This window comes from Dendropsophus ebraccatus, chromosome 6, assembly GCF_027789765.1.
Source record: "Dendropsophus ebraccatus isolate aDenEbr1 chromosome 6, aDenEbr1.pat, whole genome shotgun sequence".
Taxonomy (NCBI): domain Eukaryota; kingdom Metazoa; phylum Chordata; class Amphibia; order Anura; family Hylidae; genus Dendropsophus; species Dendropsophus ebraccatus.
In genome coordinates this window covers 48,137,282-48,155,514 of record NC_091459.1, presented here as the reverse complement: position 1 = coordinate 48,155,514, position 18,233 = coordinate 48,137,282, and the positions used below count along the sequence as shown (strand labels likewise).

The 18,233-nt window shown below is 41.6% G+C and overlaps 1 protein-coding gene across 1 annotated transcript in view; it reads left to right on the top strand.

Moving 5' to 3' along the window:
- The window catches only part of RFX6 (regulatory factor X6), a 75,604-nt gene extending 64,761 nt beyond the window's left edge, over positions 1 to 10,843 (top strand). The window contains exons 18-19 of the mRNA XM_069973680.1: positions 6,557 to 6,775; positions 10,620 to 10,843. Of these exons, the coding sequence (XP_069829781.1) occupies positions 6,557 to 6,775; positions 10,620 to 10,789 (389 nt within the window). The 3' untranslated portion in view covers positions 10,790 to 10,843. The remainder of the gene's footprint in view (positions 1 to 6,556; positions 6,776 to 10,619) is intronic.
- The last annotated feature ends 7,390 nt before the right edge of the window (positions 10,844 to 18,233 follow it).

Sequence of the window (18,233 nt, the reverse complement as noted above, 5' to 3'; positions counted from 1 at the left end):
TTGTGCGGCGACCCCGCTCTGAACCACTGCTGTGCCGGGTGCTATCTGTAGCAAAGCTGACAGCTGCATTTACAATGCTCCTTTGCAGTTTCCCTGGTGTCTAGTGGGGAGGATTGCCCCCCCGCGAAGTGGTGGCGGAGGATCGATCTCCACATCTGACCTGGGTCGGGGTCTGCGCCGTAATGGCATTCTATTGTTTTCAGCAGAGGAAAACAATAGAGTGCCTATCTTATGGATCTATGCAGTATTACCATAATAAAAAAATCCCTTCCCTTAATAAAAGTTTAAATCACTCCCCTTTTTCCATTTTATAAATAAAGTTATTAAAAAGTCGCATATGCTCAATCAAGGTACCAATAGAAAGTACAGATCATGGCACAAAAATTGACACCTCAGACAGCCCCATAGACCAAAGGATAAAAGCGTTATAGGCATGGGAATAAAAAGCTTTTAACCCTTAGAGGACCAGGCCAATTAAAATTTTTGCGTTTTCGTTTTTCCCTCCTTGTGCTTAAAAGGCAATAGCACTTGCATTTTTTCACCTAGAAACCCACATAATGTAAACTGCAAAACTAGAAAAAAATTCAATGTGTGGTGAAATTGAAAAAAAAAAAAAAAGCATTTCTTTTATTTGGAGTTTTTTTTTTTTTTACGCCGTTCGCCCTGGGGTAAAATTGACCTGTTATATATGTTCCTCAAGTCGTTATGATTACAATGATATGTAACATGTATAACTTTTATATTATGTGATGGCCTGTAAAAAATTTAAACAAATTGTTAACAAATAAATTTTAATTAAAACCGCTCCATTCCCAGGCTTATAGCACTTTTATCCTTTGGTTTATGGGGCTGTGTGAGGTGTCATTTTTTGCGCCATGATGTGTTCTTTCTATCGGTACCTTGATTGCGCATATGCGACTTTTTGATTGCTTTTTACTACAATTTTTCTGGATTTGATGCGACCAAAAATGTGCAATTTTGCACTTTGGAATTTTTTTGCGCTTGCGCAATTTACCATGCGAGATCAGGAATGTGATAAGTTAATAGTTCTTGTGATTACGCACGCGGCAATGCAAAGCATGTTTATTTATTTATATTTATAACATGGGAAAAGGGGGGTGATTCCAACTTTTATTTGGGGAGAGTTTTTTTTTTTTTTATTAACAACAACACTTTTCTTTTCTTTTACACTTATACTAGAAGCCCCCTGGGGGACTTCTAGTATAAGCACACTGATCTCTCATTGAGACCTATGCTGTATAATTATACAGTTTTACCCTAGGGCAAACAGCGTAAATAAAAATACTCCCCAAATTTTTCTAATTTCATCACACATTTAATTTTTTTCTGGTTTTGCAGCGTACTTTATGCAAAAGTTGCATTGCAAAATACAATTAGTGGCGCAAAAAATAAGGGCTTATGTGGGTCTGTAGGAGAAAAAATGCGAACGCTATGGTCTTTTAAACACGAGGAGGAAAAAACAAAAGCGGAAAAAAAAAAAGTCTGGTCCTGAAGGGGTTAACAGCAATAATAAATAAGATGGTCAGCCTGTCATCTAAATTTTGGAAGACCTCCTATGTACAAGGGACAGGATGTCAACAAGTGGTTAACCTACTGTACCTGTATAGTACAACTCTACAATATGATCCACTGGCGTGGCGAAGCAGTGGGCTTGCCATTAGCTGGGGTACCTTTGGTGGTGTTGTGGCTGCTAGGTGGGTGTAGGGTCACTTGGGTACTTGTCACGGTAGCCTGGAGTGGTATTGGTACCCACCCCCAGTCAGACAGGCACTGCTTCTACAGGTTTGGATAACTCAAGTGTATCCCGGTGTGTAGTCCAGTAGCTAAACAAGAATAACATAAGTTTACTTCAGTGCAATACAAAAAAAATAAAGCTTCAGTAACTGCATGCGCAGGCAAGAGGTAGAAGAAATTGTAACTGTAGAAGTGAGAGTAGAGGAGCGTCTTGAGGGCCCTGTCCAATGTAGCTGTGTACTCTGCCGGGATAGTGTAGTTGAGAGAAGAAGAAGATACTCGTACTCATGTATCTGACTACCTAATGCCCTACAGTAGGGTTGTACGAGGTCCCAGGTCCCTGTGCTGGGTTAAGCAGACTTCCCCAAACTAGCCATGCGTTGCAGCAGGATACATAGGCATAATCTGCTGCTTTGTCCTGCTGGGGTCAGTACCCAATTCAGGTATACAGCCCTGTATCTTGTTGAGAGTATCCCTGGCATGAACAAGGTTATCCTCAGAGGACGTCCTTTCCTCCTGAGGGGTACTGCATGCTACTCTCTTCCTCTCTCTCTCTCTCTCTCTCTCTCTCTCTCTCTCTCTCTCTCTGAACTGACTAGAGGACTAGAAAGAAGCCAGGAACTAACCTGCTTTTGTAGGGGAAATTAAAATACCTTGTGATTGGTGGGGCTTTGTAGTGAAAAAGAGAAAACAAAGGAGATAGGACAGAAAAGTAGGGAAACAGGCCTGCACCTTAGATTGGGAGAAAACACACATATGACAAACACAATTAACCCAGTGCTTCCTTCAGCTGTGCATGTAATAAAGAATACAAAAACAAAGTACTGACCCTTAGTGGGGAAAACACAGAATAAACCTGGTCATATCCCAATGTGGGAACCTGGAACAAGTACTTTGCCCAGGTGCAATAAAAACTTAGTGGCACATCTGTGCTGGACACTACACTGGGTCTTGTGACTGGGTTAGTGACTTCTGCACAACACTGTACATAGGGGGAGAGTTATCAAAGGGTGTAAAATATACACTGGTGTATACTGCCCTCAGCAGCCAATCACAGCTCAGCTCTCAGCTTTGGTAAAATTAAAGAGGAGCTGTGATTGAGTGTCATGGCTCAATGTGTCCATCAATCAAATGACTGTCTTCTCTATGAGCTTTCAGATGACCTGGGAAACATAGTTCATCAAGAGTCATAACACAGGAAGTGCTGGGCCATGATAACAGAAAACATGACTGTAAATTCGCTCACTTTTCCTCTTGTTCTTCATTTGGCCTGACTATCATGAAGACTTCTCCTGGTGATGCCAGATAAACATTTTAGGCTCCATAATGTAACAGTGCCCACCTTAGCCCCCATGTAGTATTTAGGCCCTCTCTATGCCCTCGCGTAGTAGAAAGGGCCTTTGCCCTCATAAAGTAGATAAGCCACCTCTTTGCCCCATTACAGTAGTAAGGCCCTGCTCTGTGCATCTATATAGTAGTTTGGCCCTTAAGTGCATTCATGTATCAGTCAGACCCTACTTTGTGTATCATATAGTAGTCATGCCCCCTTTGTGCATCCATATAGTAGCCAGGCCCTCCTTTGTGCAACCAAATTAAAAATCAGGCCTGCCTCTATGCATCCATATAGTAGACAGGCCCTCCTCTCTGCAACCAAATAATAATCAGGCCTGCCTCTGGGCATCCATATATTAGTCAGGCTTTCCTCAGAGACAAGATCCATCCAGCCAAGCCTCCTCTGATATCAGAGGATGATGTGCTGTCATTGGAGAAGGAGGAAAATACTGCATACAAAAATGCAAACAGTTGGCCACATTTTTCAATCTAAGAAAAAAGTATCATTTTTAAGCATTTGTGATCCCAAAGTAATTTGTGTACACATTTTACCAATGCATAAAGAGCATTTCCTAGCTCATGCACCTAAAGTACACTGCTCATAATTCTGTAGTTTGGTCTGATTACAACGATATCCACACTCACATAGCTTTTGTTTTTTGCAAAATTGTCTTATTCTCACTCTTATTGCCTTTTTATTTATTCACTAATGGGGCTGTTCGAGGGCTCTTTATTTGCGCCATGACCTGTAGTTTTAATTAGTACTACTTTGGCGTATATGGGACTTTTTGATAATTTTTTATTTATTTATTTTTTTTCTAATCAATCTGCAATTTTGGTGCTTTTTTCTGCTTTTCGCTTACAAAGTTCACAGTACACATTAAATAACATTACATTTTGATAGATTGGACAATTACACACACAGTGATACGTAATATGCTTACTTTTTATTTTTTTTTTTTTATGTAAAATAGGATAAAGGAGTAATTTGGATTTTTATTAAAGGGGGTTTTATATATATATATATATATATATATATATATATATATATATATTTTTATCTTAATTTTTTTACTTTTTAAGTCCTTCTAGGGGACTATTACATGCAACCATTAGATTGTTTATACTGTTCAATGCTATGCCATTGCATAGTATTAAAGGGTGGCGCTAAACATTTATTCACAAAATAACACACATTACAAAGTTATACAAATTTGTATTGTGTGTTATGTATGTCAATGGCCCCCTTCCCCGTGTTTCCCCCCCATCCAAGCTAGACCCTGAAGCGTTGGTGCATTATGCTTACCGCATTTGTGTCAACCCCCGTTAGCCATCTTGTCACAATGACGTCGTCTTCGGGAGGCCGGCCGAGCCGCTCCATCCGTCCCTCATGCCGGCCCCCCTCTGCTGCGTCACCAGCTGCTCAGCCGCGATTGGCTGAGCATAACTGTGCGATTGGCTGAGCAGCTGGTGACGTGGCAGAGGGGGGCCGGCATGAGGGACGGATGGAGCGGTTCGGCTGCCCTCCCGAAGACAACGTCATTGTCACAAGATGGCGGATGGGGGTCGACACAAATGCGGTAAGTATAATGCACCAACACTTCTGGGTCTAGCGTGGGTGGGGGGAAACATGGGGAAGAGGGCCATTCACATACATAACACACATTACAAAGTTGTATAACTTTGTAATGTGTGTTATTTTGTGAATAAATGTTTAGCGCCGCACTACTCCTTTAACCTCTTAACAACGCATGATGGGTATACCCGTCATGCGGCCGTTAAGAGTAAACAGAGAGGGCTCCCGGCGTGAGCCTCTCTGCAGCGCGCGGTCCCCGGTTGCTAAGTGCAGCCAGGGACCGCGTGTATTAGCCGGCGTGGCCGATCGCCGCGGCCGGCTAATTAACTATTCAAATGCCGCTGTCAAAGCTGACAGCTGCATTTGAATAGCAGCTGTGCCCCCTCTCCCTGGTGTCTAGTGGGAAATCCCCCCCCCCCCGCAATGCGATCGCTGAGGGGAGATCCGTTCTAATGAGCCGGCCGGGGCTCAGCGTCGGAATGACGCTGATCCCGGCTTGGCAATCTATTCAGATGGTCTGCAGCAGACCATTATAATAGAGCACCGATCTGATGGATCATTGCTCTATTATATACACAGGATTGATCTCAATGGGAGATCAGTTCTGTGTATGTAGAAGTCCCCCAGGGGGCTTCATATTACTGTAAGGGAAAGTTAAAAAAAGTGTTTTTATTAATAAAAAATCCCCTCCCCTAATAAAAGTCTGAATCACCCCCCTTTTCCCATTTTACAAATAAAAATAAATAAATAAACATGTTTTTTATCACCGCGTGCGTAATCGCCCGAACTATTAATTAATCACATTCCTGATCTCGTACGGTAAACGGTGTAAGCGCAAAAAAATCCCAAAGTGCATAATTGCGCATTTTTGGTCGAATCAAATCCAGAAAAAATGTAATATAAAGCGATCAAAAAGTCGCATATGCGCAATCAAGGTACCGATAGAAAGAACACATCATGGCGCAAAAAATGACACCTGACATAGCCCCATAGACCAAAGGATAAAAGCGCTATAAGCCTGGGAATAGAGCGATTTTAAGGAACGTATATTTGTTAACAATGGTTTTAATTTTTTACAGGCCATCAGATACAATAAAAGTTATACATGTTATATATCATTTTAATCATAATGACTTGAGGAACATATATAACAACTAAGTTTTTCCATAGGACACACGGCGTAAAAATGAAGCCCCCCAAAGAAAAATAATTGCGTTTTTTTTTTCAATTTCACTGCGCATATAATTTTTTTCTGGTTTCGCAGCATATTTTATGGAAAAATTCAGCCTGTCATTGCGAAGTACAATTAGTGACGCAAAAAATAAGGGCTCATGTGGGTCTGTAGGTGTAAAATGCAAGTGCTATGGCCTTTTAAGCACATGGAGGAAAAAACGAAAACGCAAAAACGAAAGTTAGCACGGTCCTTAAAGGGTTAATCAGTATTGCTGGCGATCTGCTCATAGAGTCTGCCTGAGGCAGACCCTGAGAAGAACATTGATCAGACCACACAAAGGTAATTATTAGACCTCCTGCAGTCAGTAAAAATGATCAGGTCCTGATTGGTCAGTGTCAGGTACCACTCCCATCACTGACATTTAAATACTGCGATCATGTTGGGATCACAGTATTTAGGGGTTAATGGTGTACGGCAAAGGAGTCACTGCGGCCCATCATCAACTGTCCTCACTTCCTCACGCCTCTGGTGCATTCTGATGTACTGGTACATGATAATGCCGGACGTCACTTACTTCAAAGGTTGTCAGTTGTCAGAAAGGGGTTAAAGGGATTGTCTCATTAAAAAAAACAAAAAAAAAACATGCTTTAAATTAAGTTGATGAATGCCATAGTTCATCCAAGTTAACACAAAATATTTTATTTTCTGTTTCTTTACAGGTTACTTTGGAAACCATTTAAACTATTCCGACTCCCATCGACTAGGCTCAATGATTGATCAGCACGTATCAGTAATTAGTAGCATTAGTTCCATTAGACCATTGCATGCCTTCAGTGATATCCAAGATCCACTTAATATACTAGATGACAGTGGAAGAAAACAACTGGGTACCTATTATACCGACACATCACTACCTATCCTTTGCCGCAGTTCAGTGGGTAAGGAAAAGTCATATCTCTTTTAGAACAATACAAAATCAATTATTGCTTTGAAAAAGGGGCATCTGTCCCCTCAAAAAGACTAATTTTTACAGTACAGTAAAAAATTTATTGAGAATTTACTTCTGTTTTAATTTAAAATGTCTTTATTCTTGAAGAAACGATCTTACTGACATACAGGTCCTGTTAAATAAATGTAGTAATAATACACAGACTGAGCTATCTGTTTAGTATGTGTTTAGTCAGGTTCTGGCTATGTTCCCGCAAACTGCATTTTTTTTCATAATGACGGACGTTAATAATGATTATGATCATTATTATTAGCCATTATTATAAAGCAACAGCAGTTTTTTTTACTAAAAAGACGTTGTGAGAACAAAGCCCCTTTCAATTAGTCTAATATTGAGTTTCAAGATTAAAAAAAACTTAGGGTAGCTTCACACGTACTGTATTGCTGCGTTTTTATCGCTGCATGTTTGGTGCGATTTTTACATGTGAGTTTTGATTTTCACATGAAAATCATGTGAAAATCAAAACTTGCATGTCAAAATCGCACCAAAAACATAGCGATTAAAACGCAGCGATAAAAACGCAGCGATACGGTACGTGTGAAGCTACCCTTAAAGTGTAAAGTGTGTGCCAATACATTTAAAATGAAAACAGCATACAAATTTACAACTGTGTAAAAAATGTTCTAGCATTTTGTTTGAGTAACTGCTTTGTGTGTGTGTGGCTGTGTTCACACTACGTAAGTTAAGTAATAATCACAACCATTGTTGCCGATTTGCAACAACGGCTGTGATTACTACAGTACTTACATAGTGATGCCCTCTATGGAATCCCGGCTGGAGTGTACAGTATACACATAGGGCGACATGTACTGTATCATCCGGCGTACGGATGATTTTCGGCGGAAAGTGCCGATTTGCGTATTTTTTTATTCGCAAATAGCCGATTTGCGAATAAAATATTTGCATATCGGCACTTAATACCGAGTACGCCGGGGGGGGGGGGGGGGAGGAGGTGTGGTGGGGGCGTTACGGGGGGCGCGGACTCAAAGTGCGCGATTTATCATTTTTTCAGCGCAAAGATACGCCGAAAACCTACTCCACCTTTCAGGTGGCCTAGGTTTTCGGCTGTGCACACCGACGCGCACAGGATTTATGTAAAGGCAGTCCGCCTCTACATAAATCTCTGTAGCGCCGGAGATGCGGGGACATTTATAAGTCCGGCGTAAAAACGTCGGACTTCATAAATGTCCCCCATAGTATATACTCCGGCCAGGATCCCTAGCAGCGCCGCAAAAAAACTGACATAAAAACCTGTCAGTGTGGAGCCGCACGCTTCACTGTGTGCAATGGTAAATTGAAATGCGGGCGCACACGGATGTGCCCGCATCCCAATTCATCAGGGATGGTCTTCTCTGACACCGGCCGTTCTGTGACCCGGCCGGGTCACAGAACGGCCGGTGTCTTACAAAGTGGGAACATGGCCTGATTCTATAACCTGACTGAAACCTGGGTAATTTGGGATTTGGATGTAGTTTAAAGTAGAAATCCAGTGAAAAAAAAATGACAGGAAGGCAGGGGGGGTGCAGGAACATAAAGTATGCTTACCAATCCTTGTACTTCATAGTGCCGCTCCCAGGTCTCGCTGACAGCTGCCGGTTTCCTGCAGCTTCTCCAGCTGCAATGTCACATTCCCGACTCATGGACTGGACACCACTCTAGTGACTGACTGGTTGAGCAGGTGATCTAGCAGCGGGACCATGTCACAGGTGAAGGAGCAGAATATATAACATACCCAGATTCTAGTAAAAAATGACAGTCGGCAGCTTTTAACGAGACCCGGGAACACTACGGAGGCATGGGGATGGGCAAGTATACTTTGTTTATTATGTTCCTGCACTAACTTGCCTTTCTGTAATTTTTGAGCTTCACATGACTTCTCTTTTAAAGGGGTTATCTAGGATTAGAAAAAGCACAGATACTTTTTTGAAAAAACAGCACCACCCCTGTCCTACCCACATTAGATGTGGTATTACAATTCAGCTCCATTCATTTTAATAGAACTGACCTAAAAAAGCACACGCAAACTGAGCACAGGAGTAGTACTGTTTCTGGTGGACACTGAGGTGTCTGGGAGCCTCTGGTGGTGATTGCAGTCACTAATGCTGGGTTTACACAGAGCGATAATTCGCCCAATCGTACGATTAACGATTTCTAAGTAACGATTTTTCTTTTATAACGATCAGCGTTTAGATGGAACGATATATCGTACAGAAAATTTGTTTTCTGATCGTTTTGCGATCGCTTAAGCCTATCTCGCACAAAGGTAAAATCAGTGAACGACTGTTTACATGGAACGATCGGCAAATTTTTTGCGAATGACGATTTAAGAACAAGTTAAAAAATCTAAATGAACGATTTCTCGCTCGTCGTTCGATCGTTCGCTGCGTTTACACGTACGATTATGGTTTGAATTTGATCGCTATGGTGCAAATTCGCACGATAATCGTTCCGTGTTAACCCAGCATAAGGCTGCTGGACAATGTGATCGTATCAGGCAGCCCCCCCCCCCTCCTCGTACTTTATAAAAGAATATACAGTACATGGAGCAACGCTACCTTGCTCTACATAGTGCTGTCTGGCAGCACTAGAAAATATATAGGATTGGGAACTGCAGGGATTGGATAGCCCTGAAATTCCCAACACAAACAGTAGTGGCAGCAGAGGCTGTGTCACCCCTTCCTGCTGCCAGTCACCGGAGGTCTATATGTACAGTAAATGGAAAACAATACAGTTAAAAAAGCGGTGAAAGTGATATTACAAATTATTATAACTTTATTAAAGTAATGTATTATTATTATTATTATTATTATTATTATTATTATTATTATTATTATTTTGGCCATTCTCCGGAGTACCCCAGTAACAATTTTTTTAGAAAGCTGCTTATTAAGTATTCTAGATACATTCAGAGGTAGAAATAGCCTTAGCTTTCACACGTAATGGATCCGCAGCAAATTTGCAGCGAGATCCGCTGCGGATCCCTGCCCTGTACACCTAATGGCAGACAAACTTGCAGCGGGATGCACATCCCGCTGTGAGTATGTCAGCAGCCCGCCACGTTAACCCCCCGGCCACCGGAGCGTATACATCACCTGGTCCCCGCTTCGGATTGCTTCGAGGGTTCCAGGCACGTCCTGCTCGGCCAATCAGTGCGCTGCCCCATCGCAGCAAACTTATTAGCTTAGCAGGACATGAAGCCGGAGTGGGGAGCGGGTCATATATATGCTCCGGTTAACGGGGCGGGCTGCTGACATACAGCAGGATGTGCATCCCGCTGCGAGTTTGTCTGTCATTAGTGTACAGGGCAGGGATCCGCAGCGGATCTGTTACGTCTGAATACACCCTTAGGCTGGGTTCACACTATGTATATTTCAGGCAGTATTTGGTCCTCATGTCAGGTCCTCATAGCAACCAAAACCAGGAGTGGATTGAAAACACAGAAAGGATCTGTTCACACAATGTTGAAATTGAGTGGATGGCCGCCATATAACAGTAAATAACGGCCATTATTTCAATACCACAGCCGTTGTTTTAAAATAACAGCAAATATTTGCCATTAAATGATGGCCATCCACTCAATTACAACATTATGTGAACAGAGCCTTTCTGTGTTTTCAATCCACTCCTGGTTTTGGTTGCTATACAGCCTCACAAATACAGCCTCAAATATACATAGTGTGAACCCAGCCTTAAAGAAATTTGTGTAGAACCATATTTTAATCTGTTAAAATGTACTTTATGAATTCACTTTATTCAATTTCTTTAATACACAGCTTCTAGCATGCAGAGTGGCATATCAGGCTCCACGTCTCAGTGCATGTATGGAACATCTGGACAATATGCTGGACAAGGATCTGTAGATTCTAATGAAGCCAGAGACATGGTGTCCTCTCTGCCTCCAATCAATACAGTGTTTATGGGAGCTGCTTCAGGAAGCACATAGTGCACACTACTGTAATAACATTAACAACTTGCTGCTAAACAAGACATAAATATCCTGGCAAAAACATATATTAAGATTACCAATTCTTAAGCTTTGTTCTCTCAATGAAATTCCACCAAAATCCTGGGCTTGCTGAGATTTCTTTCGTTCTGTAATTAGATATAGGAGTCTTATATTATAATTTAAGTGAACCTGTAATGTAGATTATGTTGTCCTCACTGAGAGACATAACATAAGGACTGACACCCTAGGGGAATACATGAAAACTGACTAACAGCAAAACTGTCCGATTTTCCTATATAAACCAATCAGAGCTCTCATTAAGATATAAAGCTGAGCTGTGATTGGTTGCCATGGGAAAGTGGTATGGTTTTGCTTTTAGTCAGTTAAGAATGTAGTGTAGGTTTAAATCAGGGGTGGGGAACCTTTTCCATGTCGAGGTCCGGTCGGGCATTAATAAAATCATTCAAGGGCCGCATACCGTGTGCGGCAGTTAGTAGCGTGGGTTTGCAGCACCCGGGGCAAGGCAAAGTATTGTTCCCCTAGTGACCCTGCTATTGTAGTTAACCCCCAGTAATGCCCCTGCTATTGTAGTTAACCCCCCCAGTGATGCCCCTTGTAGTCTAGTTAACCCCCAAGTCATGTCCCTGGTAGCCTAGTTAACCCCCCAGTGATGCCTCTGGTAGGCCTAGTTAACCCCCATCAGGCATGTCCCTGGTGGCCTAGTTAACCCCCATCAGGCATGTCCCTGGTGGCCTAGTTAACCCCCATCAGGCATGTCCCTGGTGGCCTAGTTAACCCCCATCAGGCATGTCCCTGGTGGCCTAGTTAATCCCCCCAGGCATGTCCCTGGTGGCCTAGTTAACCCCCCCAGACATGTCCCTGGTGGCCTAGTTAACACCCAAATAAAAAAAATAAACATCCCACTCACCTTACCTCCGCTCCCACGCTGCCCATGTCCTCTTCTGTCCCAGGTCCTCTGTGCCGGTCTTATCCTGCAGGCGGCGCGCGATGAAATGACGTCAGGAGACTGAAGACACGCGCCGCACTGCTGGGGAAGAAGCCGGCATAGACAGCATCCTCCTGTGTCCGGCAGCTGTCACAGGATGCTGTGTATGCCGGCTCCTTCCTCCTCCAGAGCGGCGCACATCGCAGGGGAGCTGCGGGCCGCGGGCCGCATCGGGAGGTCTCAGGGGCCGGATGCGGCCAGATCAGACAGATTTTTTTTAATTAAAAGCCAGGAACAGACTATAAACAGGGAACAGGTCATAAAGGAAACGGTAAGATTTCTTCTCTTTTCAAATCCATTCCTGTCTTCGGCTTCAAAAATCTGTCAGATAGATCTCTCTTTGTAAATACACCATTAGAGAAAGCATGGCCCAAAAACATTAACCCCTTTCTCTGCCCCACCCTTCCTGCTTTAAGGGACAAACTGCCGAAAATAGTACGTCTATCCTTATGTTATGTGTGGACAACATAATGGACAGGATCTCTTACAGACAGTAAAACACTGCACCGACAAAGGATGTTTATGGCTGTGTTACCACAATGTAAAAATAAGTGCAAATAACGGCTGTTGTCCTTGATCATTAATAACAAAATGTTTTTGCAACAACGGCCATTATTTGCAATTATTTTTACATTATGGGAACATAGCCTGTGTAAATATTAATATTCTTTCGGTTCTTTGACTTATAAAAAGAACAGGAGTTCCCAGTAAGACAAATAATTGTGGAAAACTGTACAGCTGTTTCATGCAGGTTGCACAATCCTAGACCTATTAAATCTACAATAATTGAACTAATTATTGTAACTATTCTTGGAAAATTTTTATTAAATTATTGTATTGCCCCCCAAAAGTTATACAAATCCCCAATATACACTTATTACGGGAAATGCTTATAAAGTGCTTTTTTTCCTGCGCTTACTACTGCATCAAGGCTTCACTTCTTGGATAACATAGTGATGTCACTTCCTGGATAACATGGTGATGTCACAAACCGACTCCCATCACCCTCTCCAGCAGCCACAGCCCGCACAGCTCTGGGAGTTGGGTTGTGACATCACCATTTTATCCAGGAAGTGAAGCCTTGATGCAGTAGTAAGTGTAGGGAAAAAAGCACTATATAAACATTTCCTGTAATAAGTGTACAGTATATTGGGATTTTGTATAACTTTTGGGAGGCAATACAATACTTTATTAAAAATTTTCGCCAGACTTCTTCTTTAAAGGGAAACTCCAGCAAAAAAACATCTTCCTTATCAGCTGGTGGCAGAAAGTTATATAGATTTGTAATTTACTTCTATTTAAAAATCTCAACTCTTCAAGTACTCTTCAGCTGCTGTATGTCCTGCAGGAAGTAGTGTATTCTTTCCAGTAGTGTATTCTTTCTGACACACTGCTCTCTTTTGCCACCTCTGTCCTTGACAGGGACTATCTACAGCAGTAGTAAATCTCCAGATAAAGCCTCTCCTGCTCTGGACAGTTCCATGACATGGACAGAGGTGGCAGCAGAGAGCACTGTGTAAGACTGGAAAGGATACACCGCTTCCTAAGGATATAAAGCAGCTGATAAGTACTGAGAGGCATGAGATTTTAAATAGAAATAAATTACACATCTACATACTGTAACTTTCTGACACCAGTTCATTTGAAAGACAGCATTTCTCATTGGAGTTCCCCTTTTAAGGTCTCACTTTAAACGTTTATCAAGTCTTAGTGAATATTTAAAATGTCCATTCTACTCAATGACAAACGGTCTTGTCATATTTTAACCTCTTTGAATACTATTTGAATTCTTTGGTGTACATACACTTGTAAATAAATGTCTATTTGTAAATATATACATATTTAAATATGTGTATGATATTCTTATTTATTAAACCTAATGGGTATCTGTTTACTAGAATTCGCCTGACGCATAGTCAGGGCGTCTTTTACCCTACCTCCTATGGAAATGTTTACATTATAAATATTTGCTAACATTGAATGTCTTACATCTCTTTAATAAAAATTTCTGCCCAAAAATTGATGTCATTTATATTGATTTTTTTTGTTTGATGTTCACACACTGTCAAACTATGATACATAGTAAAAAGTATTGTATTATTTGTCTGTTTGACACTGCCTTTTCAAAAAAAATCCAACTGTGCACTAGTTCTTAAAAGGGGAGTCCGCTTGCAATTAACCCATTTTGATATGACCTATTGTGTTCTCTTTAGTCCCTAGTACATCCTTAGGCTATATTCACACACCGGCAAAATGACAGACAAATAAAATGTTATGTTGGGGACAAATAATAAATAAATACATAGAATAAGTGACTGTTTTTATTTATTTATTTATTTTGAGCTGTGATGCTAAAATAAGGTCTAAATGATGTTCTTTTCCCACTACAGTTACTACTATATAGGGGTATATCCAGGGGACAGGGCTAAGGGCATAGTTTGTGCCACTTGTTTTCTGCTTATTTTATGGTTACTGGACAATCCTTTACTAAAATAAATCCAAGTTGGACTTTTAACTGAAACTTGTACATGGCCTGTATGGACACTACATGCCAACCCCCAAGTGAAGATCCCTACAACATATATACTTTTTATTTCACATTTTGGGCCCGCAATATGGTGATAATATACCTCTGAGAGGTATTTTCTCACTAAATACATTTTTATTTTTCCCTGTAACTGATGCTGATATAATATTCCTAGTTACAGGGGATATACAACCCCCTTACATTGTCTACATAACTGATCTGGGTCTGCAGCTCCTGTAGATACCCAGCATTGGTGACCACATGATGTTTAAAGTCACATGGGCTTTTATCATCTGCTGTATGTCCTGAAGTGGTGTATTCTTTCCAGTCTGGCTAAGTGTTCTTTGCTGCTACCTCTGTCTGTGACCGGTAATGTCCAAAGCAGGAGAAATTTTCTATGGGGATTTGCTACTGCTCTGGACAGTTCCTGATGTGAACAGAGGTGGCAGCAGAAAGCAGTGTGTCAGACGGAAAGAATAAACTACTTCCTGCAGAACATACAGCAGCTGATAAGTACTGGAAGAGTTGAAATTTTTAGTAAAGTAAATTACAAATCTATGCCACACTGCGTGTGATCAGGAATCTGTCTCTCTAGTCCTCACACCACCTGTATCTTCAGGCCCCCCTTCCGCCAGCTATCAATCATTCTGGAGGAGGTGGGACCTGAAGATACAGGCAAGACAGTTACCATATCGCAAGCAGTGTGGCTGGTAAGTATAGACTGCTGCTTGTGATCTGTGCTGTCAGTTTCTAGGGCTGCATGAACGATACAAGAATAATTCTTGCAGCCCAATTTCTCATGCCGTGTAAGGGTACCGCAAACAAGCCGCTAGTCTCACTGATCGGTGCTATTTTGCGGCCTCCACGTCAACAAATTGCTTGGTCCTTATGTATGTGCAGACAAAAGCTAAGGGTCACATTTAGGTTGTTTCTAAAATCAGTTTCTAGAAAAACAGCATACAATCATTGAAAAAAAAAAAGAGAAAAAAAAAGTAATAATTCACCCAGATAGAAATGTCGGATTGCTGCAAAACTTAACATGCAGTTATGTCACTGACACTGGGTCCTGCCATGAGATGGTTAAAAAGTGCTTCTCCGGCCCTATATAAAGGTTCTTAGAGGCTGCTTTGGGCAAATGAACCTCTCGATGAGAAATCGTTGACTGCTAGAAATACCACTGTGATGCACTCGAAGATATTTTGCCCAGTTGATAGACTAGTGGGTGGGTGCATCATTAGAGTGAGACAAGCAGAATGGTCATTTCAATCAATTGACCACCATCTAGGCAGTCTGATAGTGGAACAGGTGGCCCCCTTATTACACACCCCTATCTATGTCCAGGCCATTTCCTGCTGCTTAGCAGAAGAAATTTGGTGTCACAATAGCCATTATGTGTCCTGTCACATGTCTCTTCATATACTCAAAAAAGTGTCCTTTAATCACCACTGGACAGTGTCAAGTAGGTGGGGCATATTGGCATTTGTGACCTTGTGGCATTTATCGCCTTATCGGCTTATTGCTGTGTCACCTGAGGCTGTCGTCCACCCATTAACGTCACCATCTCTCAACTTGCCCTTAGTGCCATCTGTGGGATTTCTTTTGGCCTTGGAGGACATCACCAGGCAGTTGAAAGTATCACTCTAAAACATGTAATTTGCAAATGTATTGTTTTTTTTGCATTTTGGCTTTTTTTGAGTTAACAAAAAACCCTTGCCATCAGTCTTTCGAGATTATTGTTCTGTCAATCTTTGTTGTAGCAACCACGAGTGAAGAGTAAATGGAACATGTGGTCCATTATTTGAACAAGGATAATAATCAACCAAGCCAACAGGAAAGCAAGTCGGCTTTTCTATTTCGTATGTTTATTATAATCTTTTATGTGTTCTAAAATTGTATATCCATCTGTGCCTAGAAAGGAAACAAAAATATTGCCATAAACCATATTTTATATGAGGAAACATAATAGAACAGTCCAGCATCACAAATGGACACACTATGGGGAGTATTAGAAAATGAAACGATATTCATATGGGGGCTATGTTCACACTACGTATATTTCTGCTCGTTGTGCGAACCGCGAATATACGCACGCAGTTTTAAGGTTGATGCGTTCGCTTGAAAGTATAAGATATACGGCTGCACAGTTCACACTACGTATGAACTTACGATCGTATTGTATACGCCGCCGGGAAAAATGAACAAGACCATTGTTTGAGGACGGAAATGTTCGAACTCACGGCCGTGGATTTACATGCGGTCCCGTACGAAGTACTTATTTCAGTCAAATTGGACTTAATTTTTCGATCCAAAAGGTTCTGTGTGTTTTATTGGGCTGGGCGAAGATTTCCAAGCAAATTACCTGCTTCAGATCACTTCGAAACAAGCAAGGGAAGCATAACTGTACTACGGGCGTATGTTCGCAGTGCGTACGCATCCGGCCGGATGTCGATTTTTCCCACGTCTGTAGTTTCAGCCGCACATGTACAGCGGCGTAAGAACTGCGTACGGATTCGTACGCAGTGTGAACATAGCCTTAAAGGGGTAGTGCACCCAAAAAAATTTTCTTTCAAATCAACTGCTGCCATGAAGTGCCAGATATTTGTAATTTACTTCTATTAAAAAATCTCAATCCTTCCAGTACTTATCAGCTGCTGTGTGTCCAGCAGGAAGTGGTGTTTTCTTTCCTGTCTGCCACAGTGCTCTCTGTTGCCTCCTCTGTCCATGTCAGGAACTGTCCAGAGAAGGAGCAAATCCCCATAGAAAACTCTCCTGCTCTCCAGACTGGAAATAATACCACTTCCTGCTGGGCATACAGCAGCTGATAAGTACTGGAAGGCTTAAGATTTTTAATAGAAGTAAATTACAAATCTCTGGCACTTCATGACAGCAGTTTATTTGAAAGAAATTTTTTTTTGGTGCACTACCCCTTTAAGAAGTTTTCTTGGATTTTCAGGATAGACCGGCAATGGTTATTTGTTGAAGACTGGAACAAATCAGAAAACTGATGGCGCAATTGATATGTCTCCCTTTACACATAGACAAAGTGACTCAGGTATAGAAAAGTTTATCAAGTTTTTGGCTTAATTTTATCATCAGGTTCTCTTGACTTTAGCAGGTTCTGCCAGTGGTTATCCAATGTGTAAGGCCAGCATATACTAAACACACTAAACATCATATGATGTTGCCAGTGGAGTAGGAGCTCATACCTAATTTGACCAAGGGGCTTTCACCTATTTTAAAGGAGAAGCTTGGTGATTTCTAAAGGCAAGCAGCCTGCAGGTTGAGAAGGAATTAGGTTCTTACCTCTCCCCGTGCCCGCAGTGAGGAGTTGTCATGGGACCAGGCACTGGGATCTCCCAAGCTGACACGTCACAACACGAATGATGGACTGGCTGCTCAGCCAGTCAGTGACTGGGGCCGAGCGCTGGCATTTTCCCACGAGTCGTGATGTCATCACAACTTGGAGGAAAATGACTTCCGGCGGGAGCAGCTGCTCCAGCCATTCACCATGAGCGTGGGGAGAGGTAAGTTCTTACTTGTAATCAAGAGCACTGTGTCAGACCAGGAAGAAAACTTTATGTCAAAGAATATACCACTTCCTGCAGGACATACAGCAGTTAATAAGTACTGGAAAACTGGAGATTTTTAAATAGAAGTAAATAAAAAATGTATATAACTTTCTAACACGAGTTGATTTAAAAGAAAAAAATATTCGCTGGAGTACCCTTTTAAATATATTAAAAAACTTTTTCCTACTATTTTTCTACTACTGTATATCAGTGTAGGTTTTGTTTTTATGGCTTCATATAAATGACATGTTAACTTTTTTTTGCAGCTTGGTACAATTATGTTTTACTTTTACTCATCACAGTGAATACGGGCCAGTGTTTAGTGATGCTGCTGGGAAG